The sequence below is a fragment of the Eschrichtius robustus genome, chromosome 13 (assembly GCF_028021215.1).
Source record: "Eschrichtius robustus isolate mEscRob2 chromosome 13, mEscRob2.pri, whole genome shotgun sequence".
Lineage (NCBI taxonomy): Eukaryota > Metazoa > Chordata > Mammalia > Artiodactyla > Eschrichtiidae > Eschrichtius > Eschrichtius robustus.
The window spans coordinates 27,774,423-27,801,502 of NC_090836.1; the positions used below are offsets into that span (position 1 = coordinate 27,774,423).

At 37.6% G+C, this 27,080-nt stretch overlaps 1 protein-coding gene across 2 annotated transcripts in view; it reads left to right on the forward strand.

Annotated features, from left to right (window-relative positions):
- FGD4 (FYVE, RhoGEF and PH domain containing 4) overlaps positions 1-27,080 on the forward strand; it is a 210,687-nt gene that overhangs the window by 171,405 nt on the left and 12,202 nt on the right. For both annotated transcript variants that reach the window (XM_068560069.1, XM_068560070.1), the window contains exons 6-11: positions 1,760-1,905; positions 2,363-2,519; positions 17,054-17,192; positions 19,428-19,486; positions 19,800-19,946; positions 25,663-25,835. In XM_068560069.1, the coding sequence (XP_068416170.1) occupies positions 1,760-1,905; positions 2,363-2,519; positions 17,054-17,192; positions 19,428-19,486; positions 19,800-19,946; positions 25,663-25,835 (821 nt within the window). The remainder of the gene's footprint in view (positions 1-1,759; positions 1,906-2,362; positions 2,520-17,053; positions 17,193-19,427; positions 19,487-19,799; positions 19,947-25,662; positions 25,836-27,080) is intronic.

The following is a 27,080-nucleotide window of genomic DNA, read 5'->3' on the forward strand; positions in this document are numbered from 1 at the left end:
GAGTCGCAAAATGCCTTTATCTGTGTCTTTCAATCCTAAACACTACTCTGTTTCTTGCCCACTTATTGTGATCCTGAAGGCCGTGTTAGTAAATAGGAGATTCTGCTGTTGACATGAATACATCACTGATTCTTGTCTCACTTGCTGTTCAGCCCTTGTGAATGATCTGAATTGCTGCAGTCATAGGGCCAGAAGGAATTTTGAGAGTTCACTTGTTCGGCCTTGCATAAAACGTTAAAAACAGTGCCAGGTGTAAATATTTGTTGAATATGTGAATAACATTTTGTACTTTCATCATGGTAGATGCTTGTGAATCATCTCAAATATACATTTGCAAAGAAAGTTTTAAAATGCATCATTAAGAATAACTGTTAAAAACGATGGCCTCTTAATCCTGTTTCAGTGATAAAAGATCAAGATAATTGGTAGATTGTCTGCTAATACAGACTCCTCTTATTAAAAGATAAAGTTGCCAACTTTGAGTAAATTAGTTGCAAGAAGAGGTCCCGCTATTGCAGTTGGAAAAATGGAACTTCGTGGGAGCAGGCCATCCTTGGCACACCTCTTTATCAGTTCCTAGAGTAGACTACATGCCTGTTAGGGTGAGCCTTAAGGGGCCGGATTAAGACTTGTGTTCTCTGAGACAATGTGTTTGTGACTCAAATACTCACTTTCCTAAGAATTTCACCATAAGTCAATCAATTCATGTTGGTTTGTGCCTTTGAAACAATGTTTCTCCTCATGGCGATTACAGACCTGAAACTTTTAGGTATTCCCCTAGTGGAAATGTGTTTTTTCCTCATTGCACTTTTTTTTTTTTTCTTTTTTTTTTTCAGCCATATTATCTTGTCAGCTACTGTTGCTGACCTTTTAGAATTTAGTCTTAATTACTAAAATAACCTATTGGAGTCTCTAAGGACATAATTTTGTATTCTTTTTGCCTCCCAAGAAAATGCAATGGAGGTGAATTTAGAAAACAAACAACCATCTGGACATTATGAAAGAACAGACCTCCTTCTGCCTACATTTAACAGAATGGCAATTAAGAGGTATAGTAGCCCTACTGGAGTAGAGCTAAGACTGCAAAACTTTTTTTTACTGTCTTTAAGATACTTGTTATTATGTACAAGAGAAGATCTTTTTATCCTCATTTCTGAGTTTTAAGTTACCATGCATTATTATTTACTAAAGCAGGGAAACATGTGAGAACTGAAATACTCTTTTGTTCATGCATTGACCACATATTTTTTAAGCACCTTTTCTACTGTGAGAAGTAAATCACAATGTTCTACCTCCCCAAGGAGTGTACAGTTTTAATAGGGAAAATGAGATACATGCTAACAAATTATAATAAAGGGCAATATGTAATATGTGCCATAGAAGTCATTCAAAATATAAGGAGGAGTGGAAAATACCACAATTATTATGCATCTATATAGTTTTCCATCTTTTAACTCTGCCTATGGATAGGAAGGGTAAATCCTGTTACCCTCAACTGGAAATTCTCTGGAACAGAAAAGATTAACATCCCACATAGAGGCATAGCCTAGGTTAGAGTCAAAGCTTCCTAATTCTAATTCCTGGTTCTTCTTAAAGCATATACTCACTCCTACATTTCAAAGATGATTGATTTCTTGAATCACGAACTTTTCCATTTATTCAACAGAAAGTTACTAAGAGCCCACTATGTGCCTTAGCACAGTGCTAGATGGTTGACCAATAAATTTGAAGTAATGTTTGCATTAATTCTCTTATTCAGGTATTTTATTGCAAACTACTGGAAGAAGCAAATCGAGGCTCATTTCCAGCAGAGATGGTGAATAAAATCTTTTCTAATATTTCATCAATAAATGCCTTCCATAGTAAATTCCTATTGCCAGAGCTGGAGAAAAGAATGCAAGAATGGTAAGAAGCATAGATAACAAATAATATATCTAAGGCAGTCATACTAGAAGCTGTGTTATTCAGCTGTTAAATTGAAATAATAATGCTACACAGAGCTGTAAACAAACATTTACGCAAAGATTTTATGTTAAAGATCACTGAAAGACCTTGTGGTACATTTTTGTCTTTAGTTGAAAAAGGTTTCATCTCTCCTTTCCAAACTATAGTTTGATTAGTGGAGACAAGATATTAAGGGTAACCTGGAGCTTCAAGAATTCCAAGAGTAAAGCATCTCTCTTTACTGTGTCATTCCTAAACTCCCTGTAAAAAGGTGCTTTTTCGCTCTCTATCAATCTCATAGCAAAGTGGATCTGACAAAGCTCAGGGTATGTGTAGAAAGTGATTACTTCATTTGGAGTCCTCTTAATTCACTCATTCTATAAGAAATCTTAACAACTTGTTTCTATGTTTTATACAGGGAAACTACCCCTAGAATTGGTGACATCCTTCAGAAATTGGCCCCATTCCTTAAGATGTATGGAGAATATGTGAAGGGATTTGATAACGCAATGGAATTGGTTAAAAACATGACAGAGCGTATTCCCCAGTTCAAATCAATAATTGAAGAAATTCAGGTAATAGGACTCTTTTGTTCAAGGCTATAATTACTTTTTCTGTACAAATCATAAGGTCTTCTAGATCTAAAATTTAGATTGAGAGATTTGAGACACCTGGCCAAATTCCATTCTGGTCTGAATTATGCAGAAATCATCTCTGCAAAGTTAAAATATTTATTGAACATGTGCAAATACTGAACAGTGAATTCTCCATTTGCTTTTGAGGCAAGGAGAGTCTGGCTTTATCAGGGTCCACATTAATTTACAAAGTAAGTTCCCATTCAGCTCTGTGTCTCTCTTGCTTGCTTTCAGAGGTTGAGATGTTGGAATGACTATAAATGAATATAAAGAATGATTGCTATAAACCCTGACATTTTGGAAACATAATTACAGTTGACCCTTGAACAACATAAGGGTTATGGGTGCTGATCCCCAATGTGTTTGAAAATCCCAGGATAAGTTTACTGTCAGCCCTCCATATCCGTGGTTATGCATCATGAATTCAACCAACCATGGATTATGTAGTACTGTAGTATGCATTTACTGAAAAAAAAAATGTGCATATAAGTTGACCTGTGCGGTTCAAACCCATGTTCAAGGATCAACTGTTTTCTGTTTTATTTCATTTTGGGGTTTTTTTTTTTGGTCATTTTATATATGTGTCCTGACTTTTAAAATTTCATCAAACCTGGATAATACATTTTAATAATATCATAGTAATTTCTGTTTGATTCTCTAGTCAAAACTGTTAATCATTTCTTCTTTGCTAAAGTTTAAATATTGAAAAGGAATTCTTTAGATCACATAAGGTTATTTGGGTGGGGATTCTTTTGCTCCTTGACTGCCTTCTTTTGTGTTACATAAATATATATATATTTATTTTTTATAAATTTATTTATTTTATTTATGTATTTTTGGCTGCATTGGGTCTTCGTTGCTGTGCGTGGGCTTTCTCCAGTTGCGGTGAGCGGGGGCAACTCTTTGTTGAGGTGCGTGGGCTTCTCATTGCAATGGCTTCTACTGTTGCAGAGCATGGACTCCAGGAGCACAGGCTTCAGTAGTTGTAGCTCGCAGGCTCTAGAGTGCCGGCTCAGCAGTTGTGGCACACAGGCCCAGCTGCTCCATGGCATGTGGGATCTTCCTGCACCAGGGCTCGAACCCGTGTCCCCTACATTGGCAGGTGGACTCCCAACCACTGCGCCACCAGGGAAGCCCCTGTGTTACATAAATATTTTTATATGTGTTTTAAACTCATTAATATAGTGAAATGATCACTGTTTTGTACAATTTTATGTCTTTTAAAGAAGTTAAGAGAATAGTAAAAAAGATATACATATGCAAATTAATGTGATGCTGACAACATCAACAGAAGAAAAGACAAAAACCACATAATCATCTCAATAGATGCAGAAAAAGCATTTGATAAAATGCAACATCCATTCATGATAAAAACTCTTACCAAAACGGGTATTGAAGGAACATATCTCAACATAATAAAAACTATTTATGAAAAGCCCACAGCCAGCATAACATTCAACGGTGAAAAGCTTGAAAGCCTTCCCACTAAAATCTGGAGCAAGACAATGATGCCCATTCTCACCACTTCTATTCAACATAGTATTGGAAGTCCTAGCCACAGCAATCAGACAAGAAAAAGAAATAAAAGGTATCCAAATTGGAAGAGAAGTGGTAAAATTGTCATTATATGCATATGACATGATACTATATATAGAAAACCCTTAAAGACTCCACACAGAAACTACTAGAAACTGATAAACGAATTCAGCAACATAGCAGGATACAAGATTAACATAAATAAATCTGTTGCATTTCTTTACACTAACAATGAAATATCAAAAAGGGAAAATAAAAAAACAATCCCTTTTAAAATTGCAGCAAAAAAAAAAAATACTTAGGAATAAAACCTGACGAAGGAGGTAAAAGATTTATATGCTGAGAATTATAAAACATTGATAAAGGAAATTGAAGATGATTCAAAGAAATGGAAAACTATCCCATGCTCTTGGATTGGAAAAATTAATATTGTTAAAATAGCCATACTACCGGAAGTAATCTACAGGTTTAATACAATCCCTATCAAAATACCCATGACATTTTTTACAGAACTAGAACAAATAATCCTAAAATTTATATGGAACCATAAAAGACCCAGAATTGCCAAAGCAATCCTGAGGAAAAAGAAGAAAGTTGGGGGCATAACCCTCTGAGACTTCAGACAGTACTATAAAGCTACAATAATCAAAACAGTGTGATATTGGTATAAAAACAGACATGTGGATCAATGGAACAGAATAGAGAGCCCAGAAATAAACCCACACACCTATGGTCAGTTAATCTTCGACAAAGGAGACAAAAATATACAATGGAGAAAAAACAGTCTCTTCAGCAATTGGTGTTGGGAAACCTGAACAGCTGCATGTAAATCAATGAAGTTAGAACACACCCTCACACCATACACAAAAATAAATTCAAAATGGCTTAAAGACTTAAATATAAGACATGACACCATAAAACTCCTAGAAGAGAATATAGCAAAACATTCTCTGACAGAAATTGTACCAGTGTTTTCTTAGGTCAGTCTCCTGAGGCAATAAAAATAAAAGCAAAAATAAACAAATGGGACCTAGTCAAACTTATAAGCTTTTGCACAGCAAAGGAAACTGTAAGCAAAATGAAGAGATAGCCTATGGACTGGGAGAAAATATTTGCAAATGGTACAACCGACAAGGGCTTAATTTCCAAAATATACAAATGGCTCATACAACTCCATGACAAAAAAGCAAACAACCCAATCAAAAAATGGGCAGATGACCTAAATAAACATTTCTCCAAAGAAGACATACAGATGGCCAAAAGGCACATAAAAAGATGATCAACATCACTAATTATTAGAGAAATGCAAATCAAAATTACAGTGAGGTATCATCTCACACCAGTCAGAATGGCCATCATTTAAAAGTCTACAAATAAATGCTGGAGAGGATGTGGAAAAAAGGGAACCCTCCAACACTGTTGGTGGGGATGTAAATTGGTGCAGCCACTATGGAGAATAGTATGGAGGTTCCTTAAAAAACTTAGAGTAACCATATGATCCAGCAATCCCACTCCTGGGCGTATATCCAGAGACAACTCTAATTCGAAAAGATACATGCACCCCAATGTTCATAGCAGCACTATTTACAATAGCCAAGACATGGAAGCAACTTAAATGTCCATCGACAGTTGAATGGATAAAGAGGATGTAGTATATATACACAGTGGAATACTACTCAGCCATAAAAGTGAATGAAATAATGTCATCTGTGGCAACATGGATGGACCTAGAGATTATCATACTAAGTGAAGTAAGTCAGAAAGAGAAAGACAAATACCATATGACATCACTTATATGTGGAATCTAAAATATGACACAAATGAACTTATTTACGAAACAAACAGACTCAAAGACATAGAAAACAAGCTTATGGTTACCAAAGAGGAAAGGGGGGTGCGGGAGGGATAAATTAGGAGTTTGGGATTAGCAGATACAAACTACTATATATAAAATAGATAAGCAACAAGGTCCTACTGTATAGCACCAGGAAATATATTCAATATCCTGTGATAAAGCATAATGGAAAAGAATATGGATAGAGAATATATACGTGTAACTGAATCACTTTGCTGTACACCAGAAACTAACACAACATTGTAAATCAACTATTCTTCAATTTGAAAAAAGAAAAAAGTCTACAAATATGTTTTTAACCCATATATTTACCATTTCTGGAATAAGTTCCTTTCAGTATGAAATTGATGTGTTTCTTGTGAGGTAGAGTGCATAGCAATGAATTTTCTTGGGCTTTGTTTATTTGGAAAATATTTTTTTCTTCACTATTGAATGATAGCATTGCTAGACACAGAATTCTTGGCTGATAGCTTTTTTCTTTCAGCAATTTGAATGTCATTTCACTGCTTTCTGTCCTCCCTTGTGTCAGATGAGAAGTTAGCCCTTAATTGTATTGACAGTCTCCTGTATGTAATGAATCGCTTTTCTCTTGCTGCTTTCAAAGTTTTCTCTTTGTTTTTGGCTTTTAATAGTTTGAAAATGATGTGGATCTTTTTTGTATTTATCCTGCTTGGAGTAGATTGAGCTTCTTGGTTGTGTAGATTTTTTAAATCAGTTTGAGAAGTTTTCAGCCATTGTTTCTTTGAATTTCATATTTTCATTACCCAAGTTTCTTTCTTTTTTTTTTTTTAAATTTATGTATTTATTTAATTTTGGCTGCGCTGGGTCTTCGTTGCTGTGCACAGGCTTTCTCTAGTTGTGGCGAGCAGGGGCTACTCTTCGTTGAGGTGTGTGGGCTTCTCATTGTGGTGGCTTCTCTTGTTGCGGAGCATGGACTCTAGGCACACAGGCTTCAGTAACAGGCTTTGGTGCATGGGCTCAGTAGTTGTGGCTCGTGGGCTCTAGAGCTCAGGCTCAGTAGTTGTGGCACACAAGCTTAGTTGCTCAGCATCATGTGGGATCTTCCCGGACCAGGGCTTGAACCCGTGTCCCCTGCATTGGCAGGCGGATTCTTAACCACTGCTCCACCAGGGAAGTCCCATTATGTGAGTTTCTGAGACCTGTTCACTTTTCTTCCTTTTTTCTCTTTGTTCTTTAGACTGTATGATTTCAATTAATATTCCTTCAAGTTGATTGATTCTTCTGCCATCTTATTTCTGCTGTTGAGTCTCTGAGGTGAATTTTTCATTTCAGTTATTGTACTTTTCAACTCCAGAATTTTCATTTGGTTCTTTTTTTTTTTTTTTTTAAAGATTTATTTATTGATTGATTGATTGATTGCTATGTTGGGTCTTCGTTTCTGCGCAAGGGCTTTCTCTAGTTGCGGCGAGTGGGGGCCACTCTTCATCGCAGTGCGCGGGCCTCTCACTATCGTGGCCTCTCTCGTTGCGGAGCACAGGCTTCAGGCGCACAGGCTCAGTAGTTGTGGCTCACGGGCCTAGCCGCCCCGCGGCATGTGGGATCCTCCCAGACCAGGGCGCGAACCCGTGTCCCCTGCATTGGCAGGCAGACTCTCAACCACTGCGCCACCAGGGAAGCCCTCATTTGGTTCTTTTTTATGCTGTCTGATTCCTCCTTGAAAATTGCTATGTATGCATGTATTGTTGTTATACTTTTCATGTTCTTCAAATATGATTACCTTTATTTCTTTGAACATACATAATAGCTGTGTTGAAATCTTTGCTACATCCAGTATCTAAGTTCACTCAGAGACAATTTTATTTGACTGCCTTTTTTCTTCAGTGTAGGTTAATACTTCACTATTTATTTGAATATCTCTTTTTTTTTTTGCTGAATATTGGACGTTATAATTTGTTTGTTTATTTATTTATTTTTGGCTGCGTTGGGTCTTTGTTGCTGCGCATGGGCTTTCTCTAGTTGTGGCGAGTGGGAGCTACTCTTCGTTGAGGGCGTGGGCTTCTCATTGCGGTGACTTCTTTTGTTGCAGAGCACAGGCTCTAGGCGCGCGGGCTTCAGTAGTTGTGGTACATGGGCTTAGTTGCTCTGCGGCATGTGGCATCTTCCCAGACCAGGGCTCAAACCCGTGTCCCCTGCATTGGCAGGCAGATTCTTTTTTGTTTGTTTGTTTTGTTTTGTTTTGTTTTTGTTTTTAAGATTTTTAGAAATTTCATGTAATGTCTGAAACATTTATAGTAACATATTTCCATACAAATAACCCAATGAAAGTTTAGTATTAGTTGTTTTGTTTGTTTGTTTTTTTATACTGCAGGTTCTTATTAGGCATCAATTTTATACGCATCAGTGTATACATGTCAATCCCAATCGCCCAATTCAGCACACCACCATCCCCACCCCACCGCAGTTTTCCCCCCTTGGTGTCCATATGTCCATTCTCTACATCTGTGTCTCAACTTCTACCCTGCAAACCGGCTCATCTGTACCATTTTTCTAGGTTGCACATGCATGCATTAATATACGATATTTGTTTTTCTCTTTCTGACTTACTTCACTCTGTATGACAGTCTCTAGATCCATCAACGTCTCAACAAATGACTCAATTTTGTTCCTTTTTATGGCTGAGTAATATTCCATTGTATATATGTACCACAAATTCTTTATCCATTCGTCTGTTGATGGGCATTTAGGTTGCTTCCATGACCTGGCTATTGTAAATAGTGCCGCAATGAACATTCGGGTGCATGTTTCTTTTTGAATTACGGTTTTCTCTGGGTATATGCCCAGTAGTGGGATTGCTGGGTCATATGGTAATTCTATTTTTAGTTTTTTAAGGAACCTCCATATTGTTCTCCATAGTGGCTGTATCAATTTACATTCCCACCAACAGTGCAAGAGGGTTCCCTTTTCTCCACACCCTCTCCAGCATTTGTTGTTTGTAGATTTTCTGATGTTGCCCATTCTAACAGGAGTGAGGTGATACCTCATTGTAGTTTGGATTTGCATTTCTCTAATAATTAGTGATGTTGAGCAGCTTTTCATGTGCTTCTTGGCCATCTGTATGTCTTCTTTGGAGAAATGTCTATTTAGGTCTTCTGCCCATTTTTGGATTGGGGTGTTTGTTTCTTTAATATTGAGCTGAATGAGCTGTTTATATATTTTGGAGATTAATCCTTTGTCCGTTGATTCATCTGCAAATATTTTCTCCCATTCTGAGGGTTGTCTTTTCGTCTTGTTTATGGTTTCCTTTGCTGTGCAAAAGCTTTGAAGTTTCATTATGTCCCACTTGTTTATTTTTGTTTTTATTTCCATTACTCTAGGAGGTGGATCAAAAAAGATCTTGCTGTGATTTATGTCAAAGAGTGTTCTTCCTATGTTTTCCTCTAAGAGTTTTGTAGTGTCCAGTCTTATATTTAGGTCTCTAATCCATTTTGAGTTTATTTTTGTGTATGGTGTTAGGGACTGTTCTAATTTCATTCTTTTACATGTAGCTGTCCAGTTTTCCCAGCACCACTTATTGAAGAGACAGTCTTTTCTCCATTGTATATCTTTGCCTCCTTTGTCATAGATTAGTTGACCATAGGTGCGTGGGTTTATCTCTGGGCTTTCTATCTTCTTCCATTGATCTATGTTTCTGTTTTTGTGCCAGTACCATATTGTCTTGATTACTGTAGCTTTGTAGTATAGTCTGAAGTCAGGGAGCCTGATTCCTCCAGCTCCTTTTTTTTCCCTCAAGAGTGCTTTGGCTATTCGGGGTCTTTTGTGTCTGCATACAAATCTTAAGATGACTTGTACTAGCTCCGTAAAAAATGCCATTGGTAATTTGATAGGGATTGCATTGAATCTGTAGATTGCTTTGGGTAGTATACTCATTTTCACAATGTTGATTCTTCCAATCCAAGAACATGGTATATCTCTCCATCTGTTGGTATCACCTTTAATTTCTTTCATCAGTGTCTTATAGTTTTCTGCATACAGGTCTTTTGTCTCCCTAGGTAGGTTTATTCCTAGGTATTTTATTCTTTTTGTTGCAATGGTAAATGGAAGTGTTTCCATAATTTATCTTCAGATTTTTCATCATTAGTGTATAGGAATGCAAGAGATTTCTGTGCATTAATTTTGTATCCTGCAACTTTACCATATTCATTCATTAGCTCTAGCAGTTTTCTGGTGGCAGTTTTAGGATTCTCTATGTATAGTATCATGTCATCCGCAAACAGTGACAGTTTTACTTCTTCTTTTCCAATTTGTATTCCTTTTATTTCTTTTTCTTCTCTGATTGCTGTGGCTAGGACTTCCAGAACTATGTTGAATAATAGTGGTGAGAGTGGACATCCTTGTCTCGTTCCTGATCTTAGAGGAAATGCTTTCAGTTTTTCCCCATTGAGAATGATGTTGGCTGTGGGTTTGTCATATATGGCCTTTATTATATTGAGGAAAGTTCCCTCTATGCCCACTTTCTGGAGAGTTTTTATCATAAATGGGTGTTGAATTTTGTCAAAAGCTTTTTCTGCATCTATTGAGATGATCATATGGTTTTTCTTCTTCAGTTTGTTAATATGGTGTATCACATTGATTGATTTGCGTATATTGAAGAATCCTTGCATCCCTGGGATAAATCCCACTTGATCGTGGTGTATGATCCTTTTAATGTGTTGTTGGATTCTGTTTGCTAGTATTTTGTTGAGGATTTTTGCATCTATATTCATCAGTGATATTGGTCTGTAATTTTCTTTTTTTGTAGTGTCTTTGTCTGGTTTTGGTATCAGGGTGATGGTGGCCTCATAGAATGAGTTTGGGAGTGTTCCTTCCTCTGCAATTTTTTGGAAGAGCTTGAGAAGGATAGGTGTTAGCTCTTCTCTAAATGTTTGATAGAATTCACTTGTGAGGCCATCTGGTCCTGGACTTTTGTTTGTTGGAAGATTTTTAATCACAGTTTCAATTTCATTACTTGTGATTGGTCTGTTCATATTTTCTATTTCTTCCTGGTTCAGTCTTGGAAGTTTATACCTTTCTAAAAATTTGTCCATTTCTTCCAGGTTGTCCATTCTATTGGCATAAAGTTGCTTGTAGTAGTCTCTTAGGATGCTTTGTATTTCTGCGGTGTCTGTTGTAACTTCTCCTTTTTCATTTCTGATTTTATTGATTTGAGTCCTCTCTCTTTTTCTTGATGAGTGTGGCTAATGGTTTATCAATTTTGTTTATCTTCTCAAAGAACCAGCTTTTAGTTTTATTGATCTTCGCTATTGTTTTCTTTGTTTCTATTTCATTTATTTCTGCTCTGATCTTTATGATTTCTTTCCTTCTGCTAACTTTGGGTTTTGTTTGTTCTTCTTTATCTAGTTTCTTTAGGTGTAAGGTTAGATTGTTTACTTGAGATTTTTCTTGTTTCTTTAGGTAGGCTTGTAGAGCTATAAATTCCCTCTTAGAACTGCTTTTGCTGCATCCCATAGGTTTTGGGTCGTCGTGTTTTCATTGTCATTTGTCTCTAGGTATTTTTTGATTTCCTCTTTGATTTCTTCAGTGATCTCTTGGTTATTTAGTAACGTATTGTTTAGCCTCCATGTGTTTGTCTTTTTTACGTTTTTTTCCCTGTAATTCATTTCTAATCTCATAGCGTTGTGGTCAGAAAAGATGCTTGATATGATTTCAATTTTCTTAAATTTACTGAGGCTTGATTTGTGACCCAAGATGTGATCTATCCTGGAGAATGTTCCGTGCGCACTTGAGAAGAACGTGTAATCTGCTGTTTTTGGATGGAATGTCCTATATATATCAATTAAATCTATCTGGTCTATTGTGCCATTTAAAGCTTCTGTTTCCTTATTTATTTTCATTTTGTATGATCTGTCCACTGGTGTAAGTGAGGTGTTAAAGTCCCCCACTATTATTGTGTTACTGTCGATTTCCTCTTTTATAGCTGTTAGCAGTTGCCTTATGTATTGAGGTGCTCCTATGTTGGGTGCATATATATTTATAATTGTTATATCTTCTTCTTGGATTGATCCCTTGATCATTATGTAGTGTCCTTCCTTGTCTCTTGTAACATTCTTTATTTTAAAGTCTATTTTATCTGATATGAGTATAGCTACTCCAGCTTTCTTTTGATTTCCATTTGCATGGAATATCTTTTTCCATCCCCTCACTTTCAGTCTGTATGTGTCCCTAGGTCTAAAGTGGGTCTCTTGTAGACAGCATATATATGGGTCTTGTTTTTGTATCCATTCAGCCAATCTATGTCTTTTGGTTGGGGCATTTAATCCATTCACGTTTAAGGTAATTATTGATATGTATGTTCCTATGACCATTTTCTTAATTGTTTTGGGTTTGTTTTTGTAGGTCCTTTTCTTCTCTTGTGTTTCCCACTTAGAGAAGTTCCTTTAGCATTTGTTGTAGAGCTGGTTTGGTGGTGTTGAATTCTCTTAGCTTTTGCTTGTCTGTAAAGCTTTTGATTTCTCCATCAAATCTAAATGAGATCCTTGCTGGGTAGAGTAATCTTGGTTGTAGGTTCTTCCCTTTCATCACTTTAAGTATATCATTCCACTCCCTTCTGGCTTGCAGAGTTTCTGCTGAGAAATCAGCTGTTAACCTTATGGGAGTTCCCTTGTATGTTATTTGTCGTTTTTCCCTTGCTGCTTTCAATAATTTTTCTTTGTCTTTAATTTTTGCCACTTTGATTACTCTGTGTCTCGGCATGTTTCTCCTTGGGTTTATCCTGTATGGGACTCTCTGCACTTCCTGGACTTGGGTGGCTATTTCCTTTCCCATATTAGGGAAGTTTTCGACTATAATCTCTTCAAATATTTTCTCTGGTCCTTTCTCTCTCTCTTCTCCTTCTGGGACCCCTATAATGCGAATGTTGTGGCGTTTAATGTTGTCCCAGAGGTCTCTTAGGCTGTCTTCATTTCTTTTCATTCTTTTTTCTTTAGTCTGTTCCACAGCAGTGAATTCCACCATTCTGTCTTCCAGGTCACTTATCCGTTCTTCTGCCTCAGTTATTCTGCTATTGATTCCTTCTAGTGTAGTTTTCATTTCAGTTATTGTATTGGTCATCTCTGTTTGTTTGTTCTTTAGTTCTTCTAGGTCTTTGTTAATCATTTCTTGCATCTTCTCAATCTTTGCCTCCATTCTTTTTCCGAGGTCCTGGATCATCTTCACTATCATTATTCTGAATTCTTTTTCTGGAAGGTTGCCTATCTCCACTTCATTTAGTTGTTTTTCTGGGGTTTTTTCTTGTTCCTTCATCTGGTACATAGCCCTCTGCGTTTTCATCTTGTCTATCTTTCTGTAACTGTGGTTTTTGGTCCACAGGCTGCAGGATTGTAGTTCTTCTTGCTTCTGCTGTCTGCCCTCTCGGCAGGCAGATTCTTAACCGCTGTGTCACCAGGGAAGCCCTGGACATTTTAGATAACCTATTTTGTGGGAACTCCAGATTCGGATTTTCCCTACTGAGAGTGGCTGTGGTTACTTTTGTTTTTTTGTTTGTTTGTTTATTAACTTGCTTAGACTAAACCTATGAACTTTATCTCTCCTCTGGTATGCAGCCACTAATGTCTCTATTCAGTTTTTTGTTGAATATTCTTGTGTTTGTATGTGATCTTGGCTTTATAGGGGTTGCCCCTATATCTGTGTAGGTTAAAGATCAAACAGTTATTAAACACAGGTGCTTAACTACCTAGATCCAGTTAGCTTCTCTCCTCTGCTGATGGCCCTATAAGTGTGTGTGGAGGGGCACACACTTATTTAAAGATCAGGGCATTTCCAAGTCCTTGTGGCCCTTTCACATCTCCTGTCTGTATCTTCTGTCTGCATCTCCACAACCTCAGAGTGGCCAGGAGATTGCTGCCTTGGGCTCTCTTCTGTCTCTGCTGGTTATTCACACAGCCTCAGCCAAGGAAATGATTGTCCGACCACAACAGAGCTTCAGGCTATTAAAGTCTTTGGTCTTCCCCACTTGCCCACCTCAGAGACCATCACTTCCACTGACAGTGTTGCTGGGCATATGGTTCACTGCTCTAAATCAAATGAGCCCTCTTAACTTCAGCAGAGAAACCTCCAGTCCTCACAGCCTGCCCCACCCTTGCAGAATCTTCACATTGACTGAGCTGGGGGAGGAAGAGGTGCAGCCCCAGGCCAGAATACCACAGCTTCTTACTGTTCTTACCCAAAGTTCAGCAGTTTTTAAAAGAAACACTTTTCAGATTGTTTTGTGCCTTTGGTCAATTTCCAAAGTGCTGAAATGATTGTTGTTGTTGTTAAAATCAATTTTATCCAGCTTTAAAGTTGCTTTTTATTTTTTTTTTTTAATTTTTATTGGAGTATAGTTGCTTTACAACCTTGTGTTAGTTTCTACTGTGCAGCAAAGTGAATCAGCTGTATGTATACATATATCCCCTCTTTTCTGGGTTTCCTTCCCGTTTAGGTCACCACGGAGCATTGAGTAGAGTTCCCAGTGCTATAGTAGCTTCTCATTATAAAGTTGCTTTTTAAAGGGAGGATTTTGCCAGTCTACTCACTCAGCCATAGCCAAAAGTCTTGTTTTTCCCCTTCACTCCTTTTTTTGAACATCTCTTTTCTCTCATGATTAAGCATTCATCTACCTTTCTGAACACTGGCTCGTTCTTTGGTTCTTTCACTAACCCCTTTTGCTAATATTTAAATGTGGGCAGAATACAAGGTTTTTGCCCTTCATAATCTTCTTTCTCTCCACACTCTCAGTGACATCATAGTTTCCCAAGCCTTTAACCATCATGTCATACAGATGCTTATAGGGTCATTATTTCTAGTATATTCCTCTACCCCTGAACTCCAGTTACAAAATGCTGAGTGCTGGCTACACAATTCTGTATGAACATCTTGTTGTCAATACAAAGTCAACATGTTCCATTCCTGTCTTTAGCTTACAGACTTTTTTTCCACTTGACCTTTTGTGCCTTGCACAGAGTAGCTTGTGGTTATGTGATTGGATTTATCACATAGCACCAATATTCTTTTATTCACCAGAATTTGACCACTTGGCTTTATCTTTGATTTGTCACTTTTCCTCATTCTCTGTGTGTGTCCATTTGCCTGTTAGATAATATTTTCAAGGGGCTTAGCATGGAGCTTGTTGCATAGTAAGTGCTCACTACACGATGGTGGTCATTATCATTGTTTCATCAAATATTAAAACTATCTCAGCAATGTCTGTCTTCTCCATATTATGAGGAAAGGATGGAGTTGTGAAAGGAATGGTAGACTGAGAATCAACTAACCTAGTTTAGGATTCTAGTCTGCCACTTAGAGCCACTTGACCTTAGAAAACTCCCCTAACTTTTCTGAGCCAGTTTCTTCATGTAAAAATTTGGGGATCAGTAATATTTTCATGGAGAGATATATATATGCATGTGTGTATATATATATACCATAGTCTTGCTGGAGAAAATCAAATGCAATAACTAAACTTATAATATTAATATCTTACACTTTATTAAGGAAAGCCATTAACCCTCAGCTTCCATGCTAATTTCAGGCTCTTTTTACTTTTCTCCTGGTCTACAATAACTTCCAAACTAGTTTCCCCACATCTGCCTAAAGCCACATTGCTGTAGGTTAATCTTAATAGCTGTCATATCTAATGATATCTCTCCCCTGCATGAAAACCTGCATTAGATGAAGTAAATCTAAACCCAGCTTGACATTATTGCCCCAGATTACCTTTTCTTCCTCATCCCCTATTTCCCTATAAGTATCTTATTTCCGAGCAGAACTCAACTGCCCCCTTTCACTAAACATGCTTCATGCCCCACTGTTTTGGGCCTGTTCTCCAAGGTCCCTCTTCCTGCACTTACCCCCTGGTATTCCTCATTTCCCTGCCCAAAGCCTGACCTCACCTGAGTTCATGTGTAAATATTCCATTCTCTATGAAGCTTTTAGTTTCTTGTTTGCTTTGAATGCAAACATCATGTCTTAATACAACATTTTTACCCTGCAGTGCCCTAATCATGGTCATTAATAAATATATTAAGGGGGTTTCTGCTTTGTTTAATATGAACAGGAACACATCTTATTTTTCAAGTAATCTTTTTTCTCTCCTTCCATGTTGACAGCTTACTGAAAGCATGTTCTATAGACTCAATTTTGCCCTAAGCAAAGGAGATCTGTTTAGAGTTTGGTTTCTAATGGAAAAGAATGCCATGACCTAATGAAAAATTAAAATTTTCTTATCTTGTCACTTTTCTACATGTGGAGTCTTTTTTAAGTTCAAAGGAAATGACATTTATGGTAGCCTTATTATGAAATAGTTTCTGCTGAGTCCAGAGTCATTTAATGCAGTATTACTTAGTGAACCTCATTAAATAGATGCTTCTTTTAAAAATCTCTGGAGTATGATTTAATAATGTGACCTGACAAACCCTTGTAGTGACTAATTGAAGTGGATGCCATCAATCTGGAAATTTCTTGCTTCAAATTCTACTTGATTTTTCTTTCTGTTCTTAACACTAGATTGGTGGTCCTCAAACTTTAATGGAAGAATTGGAGGTGTTATTATGCATATGCCCAGGCTGTGGCCTCAAAACTGTGGTTTCATAGATTGCGTTGGGGTTCAGAATTTCCTTTTTTTTTTTTAATAAATTTATTTATTTATTTATTTATTTTTGGCTGTGTTGGGTCTTCGTTTCTGTGCGTGGGCTTTCTCCATTTGCGGCGAGCAGGGGCCACTCTTCATCGCGGTGCACGGGCCTCTCACTATCGCAGCCTCTCTTGTTGCAGGGCACAGGCTCCAGACGCGCAGGCTCAGTAGTTGTGGCTCACGGGCCTAGTTGCTCCGCGGCACGTGGGATCTTCCCAGACCAGGGCTCGAACCTGTGTCCCCTGCATTGGCAGGCAGATTCTCAAACACTGCACCACCAGGGAAGCCAGAATTTCCATTTTTAATAGCATCCCCGGTATATCTAATGCAGGTGATGCACAGACCACACTTTGTAGGGAAATGCTGCCCTTAATGAAAATTCTATGTTACGTTGAATTGTTTTAGACTGGCTAACCTAATTTTTAAATCTTTTTTAAAAAACCTTTCTCATTACAGAAACAGAAGATCTGTGGGAGCTTGACTTTGCAGCATCACATGCTAGAACCTGTTCAGCGGATTCCCCGGTATGAGATGCTCCTTAAGGACTACCTAAGGAAATTGCCTCCTGGTTCTCCGGACTGGAATGATGCTAAAAGTAAATACTCCTCCCCACCCCCGCCCTGCCCCTGCTTTCCATTATGGGATAATATAGTGGCCAAGTAGGCTTGTGATTTCAAAGTGAGATAGGTCTCATAGCCACTTTAGTAAAATATTGGTGCCAGAAAATAACCTCACTGGAAATTGTCATCAGCACCTCAATTAGGCAAGCACTTTTGAGCCCAAATCATAGGCTTGGAGCAATGCAAATCACATTTCTCATGCTGGTTTCACATTAATCATTAACTGTGAAATATAAAACTATAGAGACATCTGGAATAGCAATACACAATTACTTTCTCACAGGAAGAATACAACCATTCAGAATTACTAGTGCTGCTGGTTAATTAGGTAGGTTGATACATACCAAGAAAACTAAGATGACATTTACTATGTAAAAATAGCCTAAGCAAAGTGATATCTCTCTACCTTTCTCTACTCTAAGACAGAAGAGACAATGGTGCTGTTTAGTGTCAGTTAACATTTTCCCTGAGAAAACTTTATTCCTTCTCTACTCCTGTACTACTTTTTTTTTTTATGAAAAAATTAAAAATCTTTTATTTTTTCATTAGATCATAATGGAAGACTTTTTAGGGCTTAAGAGTTTCAATAAGAATTTTGTTTTCTTGTGTACTTTAAAAAAATCAGTTAACTGTGAAGAGAAAATTTAACTTGGATTAGTAATCAACATGTACAAACAATAGTGGTGTACAGTCTTAAAGCACTGCTACTTTCTCTAATACTTTTTTGTTTGCTGTTATAAGTGAACCTTGTTGAGAGATGGACACAAAACACAATCTTTGATCTTAGAGACTGGGTCTTTTTCTGAACATAGGCTATCTGTGATGTTTCTCCCACCATCCAAGTGAGTTGGTGACCACAGGAACTTCTCATCTCCCCTTTCTTCCTCTAAAGTTTAGAATTATCCTAACTTGTCTTCTTCCACTTTCCACTTCATCCCCGCTTTCCACTCACCTGGCCTGAGTGCTTGGTTTTAGTAGTGGTAGGATTGGAGGTTGGATCACCATTGCTACTTCTCAAACTAGTCTCGTGGGCAGTGGCCCCAGCCCATCTTAATTTGTCTCCCTCTACCTTGGATACTATGTGGAATGCAAAGAATTGCTCAAAATCAGGATAGTTCTCCAAAATATAAGTAAAAATTCTGCTTCTTCTGTACTCAAAAGACTTTGACTCCTGCTAAGGTAGCTATGTCAAAAATGAGAGAGTCAGCAACATAATAGGGTATTTTATTACTCTTTTTGGTTTCCCATTACTACTTACACTAAAGTTCTAAGGAAATCACAGTACTTTTAGAGACCTAAAAGTAGAGGGGAAAGCAACAAAAGTGCATTTTGTTCAGCAGTAGAACGAAGAAGACAGAAAAGTTGGTTCAGAATAATGGGGTTGTTGTGGTAACAGAACTAACCCAACCAGTATTCATAAGATAGGAAAGAAAGGAAGAGAGCAGGACATGATGTAGGATTGAGAACATTCCCTCAGATTAATCCAGCAGGAAGCCTCAGCTTTCACATCTCTTCACCAGTAGTCCCGAAGCTCCTGCCTTGCCCATATCAGAGTTCCCATTCCCATCTCTCGCTACCACCTGCCCTAGCAACAAAACCCTCAGTCAACATTGGCATCAGAAAATTCCCTTTCACCTAGACTAGAAATGTGAGTGTGTTTTCCCAAGGAAAACTGATTATGCTTGGTGGTTAATTTTCTCATAAAACTAGTGAAATACTTACTACTGCTGAAATATTGTAGAACTTTGAGTCAGAAGACTTAGGTTCTAATGTAGCCCTTCAGTATCATAATTTGTGACCTTAGCCAAGTCACATCACTCTCTACTTCTTTCATCTGCCAAATGAAGCTAATATACTTTCCATTCAAGGTTGCATAAGAATGAATTGACCTAATATATATGAAAGCCCCTGACAAAGTTCCTTGTACCAAGCTAGTGTCAGGGTGTTTGTTATTTTGAAGGTCCCTTATCAATTAAATGTACCTGAGAGCTTACTCACTGTATATGACTTTTAATGAGGAAATACCCTTCAAGTTCCAAATAATCTGCTTACAAATGAACTTTTGAAAGTATCCAGCTTGTAAATGCAAATTGCCCCCTGCTTTTGTCGTGTATCTTCGGTCTCAGATTTCTTATTGTACTGTATATTATTCAGCTATCTAGTAACATAGTAAGGACAAAATGTATTTACTTTTCTTTTTTTCCATTTAGAATCACTTGAAATTATATCTACAGCAGCAAGTCATTCTAATAGTGCAATAAGAAAAATGGTAAGTGGTTTCCAGAGGAAATGGGAATATTCTAGTTAGATAATTGCCAATAATATAGTCTGATATTATCTACAGGTTTGGACCCAAATGAATTGATAGAAGTGAACAAAAAATATTGTTTATAAAATGTTTAGTGTTATCCCTCTTCTCCCAGGTTTTAATTTGATCATAACTGACATACTTTATACCAAAATTTATGCTTAGTTCCAATCCCTTCTGAATTATGTATATTTTAGCTAAGGTCATTGATTAAAGGAACTAAGGTGAAACCTCCTTATATATGATCTTGCTGTGTTTTGTTTTAATTTCCTAGGAGAACCTAAAGAAACTCTTAGAGATTTATGAAATGTTGGGAGAAGAAGAAGACATTGTAAATCCTTCAAATGAACTAATAAAAGAAGGACAGATCCTCAAACTAGCTGCTCGGAACACATCGGCACAAGAGCGCTACCTTTTCTTAGTGAGTTTTGTAGTATGAGCAAGTCACATAAGAATAACCCATAAACATTGTTATATGCATCTTGGAAAAGTAGGATGCTTGCTTGCTCTCACCAAAACAATTATATCTAACCTGGTTTAGTCAGTACTGTCAGGATTCCACATCAGGGAATGTCCTTAGTAACTGAAACTTGTTCTTTCAAGGACACAAATCTTTTTTTGAAGTATTTTTCCATAATCTTTCTGTGTACTTACCATGTATAATTTACTTCAGTAACACGTAGTGAAGATGATTTAACCTTTCCATGATGATCATAGCCATCAGTGTATATGTGGGGGCCACTATTTTTAATTCTTCTAGTTGAAGAAATATATAGACAGAGTTGTAAAACTTGTGCCTCAAATATCTATGTAAAAGTACATGAGTTTGCTACATAGTTCCTTTTCACTGTGATCAGTCTCCATCCCTGCCTTAACTTCCGGGAAATGACAGTTAGTCTAGAACTTATCGAAAATATAGGCGCTCTCCCTGGGGCATCCAGGCCATTATATTTTAGTCTCTGTTAATTCCAGTTCCTTTCTATATCTAATGATATAATAATAATCATAATAGCTAACAATGAGTAACAATAAGCTAACCTTGAGTAATAGCTCAGTAAATGTTAGCTATTACTATGATTGTTATTATAGGCAAAGAAACAGACACATTGGTCAAGAAGCTGCCCGGTAACTGGCACATGACACATTCTCAGGATGTTATCACATCTGACTTTTCTGCTGCAAGGCAGTCATCTCACCAGCCTTAGTATGAGTTGTTGGGGGCTTAGAGGTTTCTGTTGTCTGGTTACAGCTTCCTTTGGAAGGAAGATTTACAGGAACTAATTGTCATGCAGAAGGGTGTTCAGTATCTCTCTTGAAGCGTTTCTACTTCAAGTTTGTATAACTAAAGAAAATTGAAAACATGTCCACACAAAATTTATACATGAATGTTCATAGCAAAAGTATTCATTATAGCCAAAAAGTGGAAACAAACTAAATGTCCATCAGTTGATGAATGGATAAACAAAATGTGGTATAACCATGCACTGGAATATTATATGGCAGTAAAAAGGAATAAAATACTGGTACATACTACGTGAATGAACTTTGAAAACGTTGTGTAAAGTGAAAGAAGCCATTCACAAAAAGCCACACTGTGTGATATGATTCCATTTATATGAAATGTCTAGAATAGGCAAATGCATAGAGGCAGGAAGTAAGTAGTGGTAGCTTAGGGCTGGTGGGGAGGAGGAAATGGATACAGGATTTCCATTTAGAGTCATGAAATGTTCTAAAATTAGGTAGTAGTGATGGCTGCACAATTTACAACTATATAAAAACCATGAATTATACATTTTAAAAGGGTATATGAATTATATCTCAATAACTTAAAAAATTTATAGATATTTTACAAATTAACTATAAAAAAGTCTTCATTGGAGCTCAACAGAAGAACTTCACCTTTCAGAAGTTTTACAGAGACCTAAATGTAAATCAGGGACATGTGATGTCATGTTAGGGTCCAGAGGGCTGTTTATTTTGAAATGTAGGTTTTGTTATTCAAATATGGTGAGACCAACACATCAGGAGATGATTGCCATTGAAAAGATAGTTATACTCGGAGATTCCAAAAGGAGGGGGCATGCCACACCATGGAAGAGCTACATGAGAAAGCGACAGAGTTGGTCAGAAGGCAGAGAAAGCAAGCAGCAAATGTGGGCAAGAGCCTGTACTGTGGTTTCTGCGAGAAGGAATAGGCAAGGCAGAGAAAACCAGCTTAGAATTTGCTAGTTTAAATAATTTCATCAGGCTCTGGCACACAGGGACTGTTGCCTGGTACCTAGCCTTAGGGTTCTTAGGGAAGGGGAACACTGACCCAGAGTGTAAGCACTCAATAGAGGAGGTGATTGGGGTGTGAGTTCTGGATCTGTTGGTTTCCATATGAAAGTCATGCTTGCAGGTGAGTCACTCACTGTCTCAAAGAATTGAGTAGTCCTGAGAGGGGGCAGTCCTCCAATGTCAGCAAGGCCCCAAGATGTCAAAGCATCAAAAATCCAGATTAAAAAGACATGCTTAATATACTGTTCTGGGCAAAATGCCTGGGAGTCAGTGTCTTCCCTTTGTCTTTACCTGTAGGTGCTTAGGTAATTTTCCTTTCCCCTCTTCAACATCAGTGTTACAGTTTCTATAATTAAACTTTCAGCTCTGTGTCTAACCAATGGCCTTGGTTTAATTTTCACATTTGAGAATTATTCTGGAAATAGTTTTGGATTGAATACCTTAATTCAGAGCCAAATTAAACAGCTATTTGGAGGACAGATGGCAAAGGACCTTGGGGGAATACAACAGTAGTGACTTTGAGAAAAGTACCCATCTTGTTCCAGTTATTATAAGCTATCAAGCATATCGTGTCATTGCCTTCCAGGAGAATGGAGTCATACAGCAGAAATTTTAGGAAAGCCTTATTCATCTTTTGAAGACCATCTTAGAAGCAGTTCTTGTCGTGTTCATTCTTTCAGTCCTTCCCCTGTAGTACTGTACTTGTCACAGAATCTCTCCTCTCCCCAGCACACATTTATTCCCATAGAGCATCTTTTTTTTCTTATATGTAGAAACTTCAGAAGTACCTTTTATTTTTTCTCCTTTCTCTCTAGAAGTAAAATGAGCACCAGTTTTCTATTTCCTATTCTGGAGATATTACACTTGTAAATCTGAAAAACCAAGTTATATTTAGAATTTGATTTCAGCTTTCAAATGATCATCATGTGTTTGCATATTTGCTTGCCTCCACATCATGCTTTTTATGTTATGTAGGTTACTCTGTTGAGTAAGTAAATAACCACACCTGACATCTGAAAGTTAAAAAAAAAAATCACTGAATTATCCCATAGAATGATAGGAGGTTTTATTCTTGGCTCTTTGGAGTTCTAGTCCTTGTTTCCTTATACCTTTTGACAGAGTTATATATATTTTTTTCTCTTGACTTATTTAAACTTTGAATACAGGCCGGGCACTGGAAATTTTCTCCAACAATGTATTTTTACCTTCTAAAACAAACTTTAATGAACTGTCACTAGTGAGACATGAAATTGAATTATTTCAATCAAATAATATATTTTAAAGAGACTTGAAATAACTAGTCGAGGAACCCTGGAGATCAAGAAGCAGGAACCTCCCTACACTTTTAATAAAGTTGAGACTTTTTTCTAGGTTTTGGCACAGCCTAGCACTTCTAGAGCTTGCCAGCCAGAGACTGCTTTGTCAATAACTACTTCTGAGCAGCGGGCATGGAATAAAAGGAGTTTCTTTCACTGAAAGGGAAAGTCAGTCTACTTGGTGCTACTCCCTCTTTTAGTACCAGCAAAACCCAGAGAAGGTGATGGTGGCTTTTGCCACAGGAGCAAGGTTCACAGAGGGAACAGGACTAGCTACTTAATTCCTTTACGTATATGGCATCTTCTTTGTAAGCATTATCACCTTCACCTCTAAGCAGAAGAAAAAGGGTATTTATTGGCTAGCCCTGTCCATTTTGGTGGCGCTTTGCAACTCCTGCAGTACTGTTCAGACATGGCCAAATCCCCTCCTGAGAAGGCCTTATAGAGGAAAGAAATACTAACATGAACAGTTAGCAAGCTGTTGCCTTAATCAAGCTGGGATGGTGATGAGAACCTTTAAGAGTATTTTCAGATCTCTAAATTCTGTGTACTACAGTGAGGCTATGATTGCCATACTTAGAATACAGTGGACAATTAATGATAAAGCATTGATTATGTTCCCTTCTAGAAATGTAAATGTGAAATGTGGTGCTCAGATATATCTGATAAAAACGTATTTAGTGCCCTTTTATTTCTACATTATCCAGTGTGGAAATGAAATTTATGATGTTAGTTATAGGAAGTTGCAAAATAATGTATGAGGAACAAACTGGTAAAAAATTTGCTTTCAGAATGAGTACAGTGGACATTGTCACATAAACATGTTGAAATGTTTTAAATATCCATCAACATTTCTTTGATGGTTGGAGCTAAAAAGAGGACCTGACAGAACAGGACATTATTCCTCATTTAATCCTCTCAACAACCTGTGACTTTTACAGATAATGATCCTGAGACATGAGAGGTTATATAAGTGTTTAAGTTCCCAGTTGCTTTTGTCTTACAAAAATATATTTAAGCCTAGAAACAGTGTTAGAAACAATAAATATGAAGTAGAAAGATAAATATGGACCTTCTTTAGGAATCTGCCTACAAATTAACCCCCATATTTAGAGTTTCATCCTTTTGCATGTTTTAATATATTTAAAAGTTAATTAAATGCCTTCCCCAAATCATTGCTTGGTACTGATTAGCAGGAGCTGTTCATTGTTTTGTTTTGTTTTGTTTTTTTATAAATTTACTTATTTTTTATTTATTTATTTTGGGCTGCGTCGGGCCTTTGTTGCTGCGCACGGGCTTTCTCTAGTTGCGTTGAGCAGGGGCTGCTCTTCGTTGTGGTGTATGGGCTTCTCACCGCAGTGGCTTCTCTTGTTACGAGCCTGGGCTCTAGCCACGCGGGCTTCACTAGTTGTGGCTCACGGGCTCTAGAGCGCAGGCTCAGTAGTTGTGGCGCACGTGCCCAGTTGCTCCGCGGCATGTGGGATCTTCCGGGACCAGGACTTGAACCCGTGTCCCCTGCATTGGCAGGCGGGTTCTTTTTTTTTTTTTAATTAATTTATTTAGTTATTTATTTTTGGCTGTTTTGGGTCTTCGTTTCTGTGCGAGGGCTTTCTCTAGTTGCGGCGAGTGGGGGCCACTCTTCATCGCGGTGCGTGGGCCTCTCACTATCGTGGCCTCTCTTATTGCAGAGCAGAAGCTCCAGACGCGCAGACTCAGTAGTTGTGGCTCACGGGCCCAGTTGCTCCGCGGCATGTGGGATCTTCCCAGACCAGGGCTCGAACCCGTGTCCCCTGCATTGGCAGGCAGATACTCAACCACTGCGCCACCAGGGAAGTCCAGGAGCTGTTCATGGTTGACTAGAAATGAGGCACTAATTTGATTCAGTTTCAAAATAAGGTTCTTCATTTTAAATAAAGACTTTTTGCTAAAATAAATGACTTTTCTGTTAATTCATACATGATGAATTCTTAAGCAATATGTGGGGCAGTATAAAACAGTGACTTTGTTTTTCTACAGAGGATTTAGTGTGCTAACCCATGTTCTAATGAAATTTGAACTAATAATTTGCCTACTTTTTTAAACTTAACATTAAACACATTGGTAAAAATAATTGCTAAATATTAATCTTTTCCTCTAACAGCTATTGTAGACTTGTTGCCTGACACAACAGTTAGAAATTTTATTGCCTAAGGGCTTCAACTTACATGGTTGAGAACTTCAGTTTCTGGTATATAGAGGTACTTAATAAATTGTTGCTGAGCTTAATTTCCTTAACTAACTTCCTTACTAGTACAAAATGATGATTGGTTTACTTAAATATTAATAAAATATTTATGAACCAACACAGGGGGGAAATATATGTTACAAATTTTAAAATATGACAATTTTGATACAAGCATAAAAGCTCTCTGGTATTTAAGTAATTTTTCTCACATAGAAAGTATGGTATTCCCTGGAATTTTTGTCTAGGGCTACTTTCAATATTGGTCACTTTCCTCTGTCTTTGTTTTCCTGTTTTTTGACATGTGTTCTGCCTTTTTGCAGTTCAACAACATGTTGCTGTACTGCGTGCCAAGATTCAGCTTGGTGGGCTCTAAATTCACAGTTCGAACCAGGGTTGGCATTGATGGAATGAAAATTGTAGAGACTCACAATGAGGAATATCCACACACTTTCCAGGTATCTGGGAAAGAGAGAACACTGGAACTACAAGCCAGGTAAGAGAACCATTCCTATCTCACAACTTTACAAAAGCATCAGAATAAATTGTAGGACAAAATAATTCTGAGGATCTATCCCATGTCTGATTGGACATAAATGGAAAGATGTGAGCTCTGGAAAGTTAAGAATTATGTCTTCCCTTTTGATTCCTCTGTAGTGCCTAGGATAGTGGTTTTTCAGACAGTAAGCATTCAGTAAATTAAAGTGACCGAATTGTTGCATTCAAGCCAAAGTTTTGAGTCTTCTAGGAAAAAGTTCTCTAACCTTTTTTCCGCCATCCTTCCTTTTGGTCCACAAATGTTTATTGATGTTTATTATTTCATGATAAATGTTAACGCTTTAACTATCTGTCCTTCAAATACTCTGCATTCATAGGACTTAATGGCACTTTGATGGAGAGAATGATTTTGGAAATCGATCATTTTGGAGGCATTTTGGAAAAGATGATTCTCCTGCCACAGTTGAGGATACATGAAGGGGGCCATTTGGGGCTCTAGTAGCCTGTAGCAACCAGGACTTCTGAAAGGGGTGGCTCTTCTTATATGTTTATTGAGTGGGAGAGAAAGATCTGGAGGCCTAGCATCCATCCCCCTACCATAACCACGTTTGGAAAGAAAAAAAAAACAAAACATGAGAACCACTGTAGTAGATCACAGCTACCTCATGCGTGAACCTCTAGAAGACAGAGTACTGTCAAGTTTTAAAGTATCTGCTTTAGGAAACTGTCATCCATTTATCCTATAAAAAAAAAAAACCTAGCATGGTGAAAATTGAGATACACCAAAAGTTCACAGATCAGAGGTTAACTACTGATCCCAGCTCTGATGGTTTTCATACCCTAGAATCCATGGAAAATCAGAGAGCCCTTCTGTTCCTTTCTATTCCTTTGCACCAATAGCATGTGGTTCTGGTTGCTTAGGTGAACTCATCTTGGATATTTGTGTTTAGTAACTATGTACGAGCTTAACCTTCACATTTTCAAAAGAGAATAAATTATTTTAATAGGAATCTGTGCCCAGGGAGCCAGGGAATTGGTGATTATAGATATGGAACATGTGGCAGGTTAGGAAAGTTTGAAGAAATACCTAGCCAGTCCTTTGATTTCCCACAGAAAATATATAATGAACCTGCATTACTTAGGGAGCTGCCAGGAGACTGCCCTGAGGATTAGGAGGCAGCATTTCAAGCATGAGTTAAAATGGTGGTGGACTTGGCTTTGGATGTTATGGTTATCCTACTTT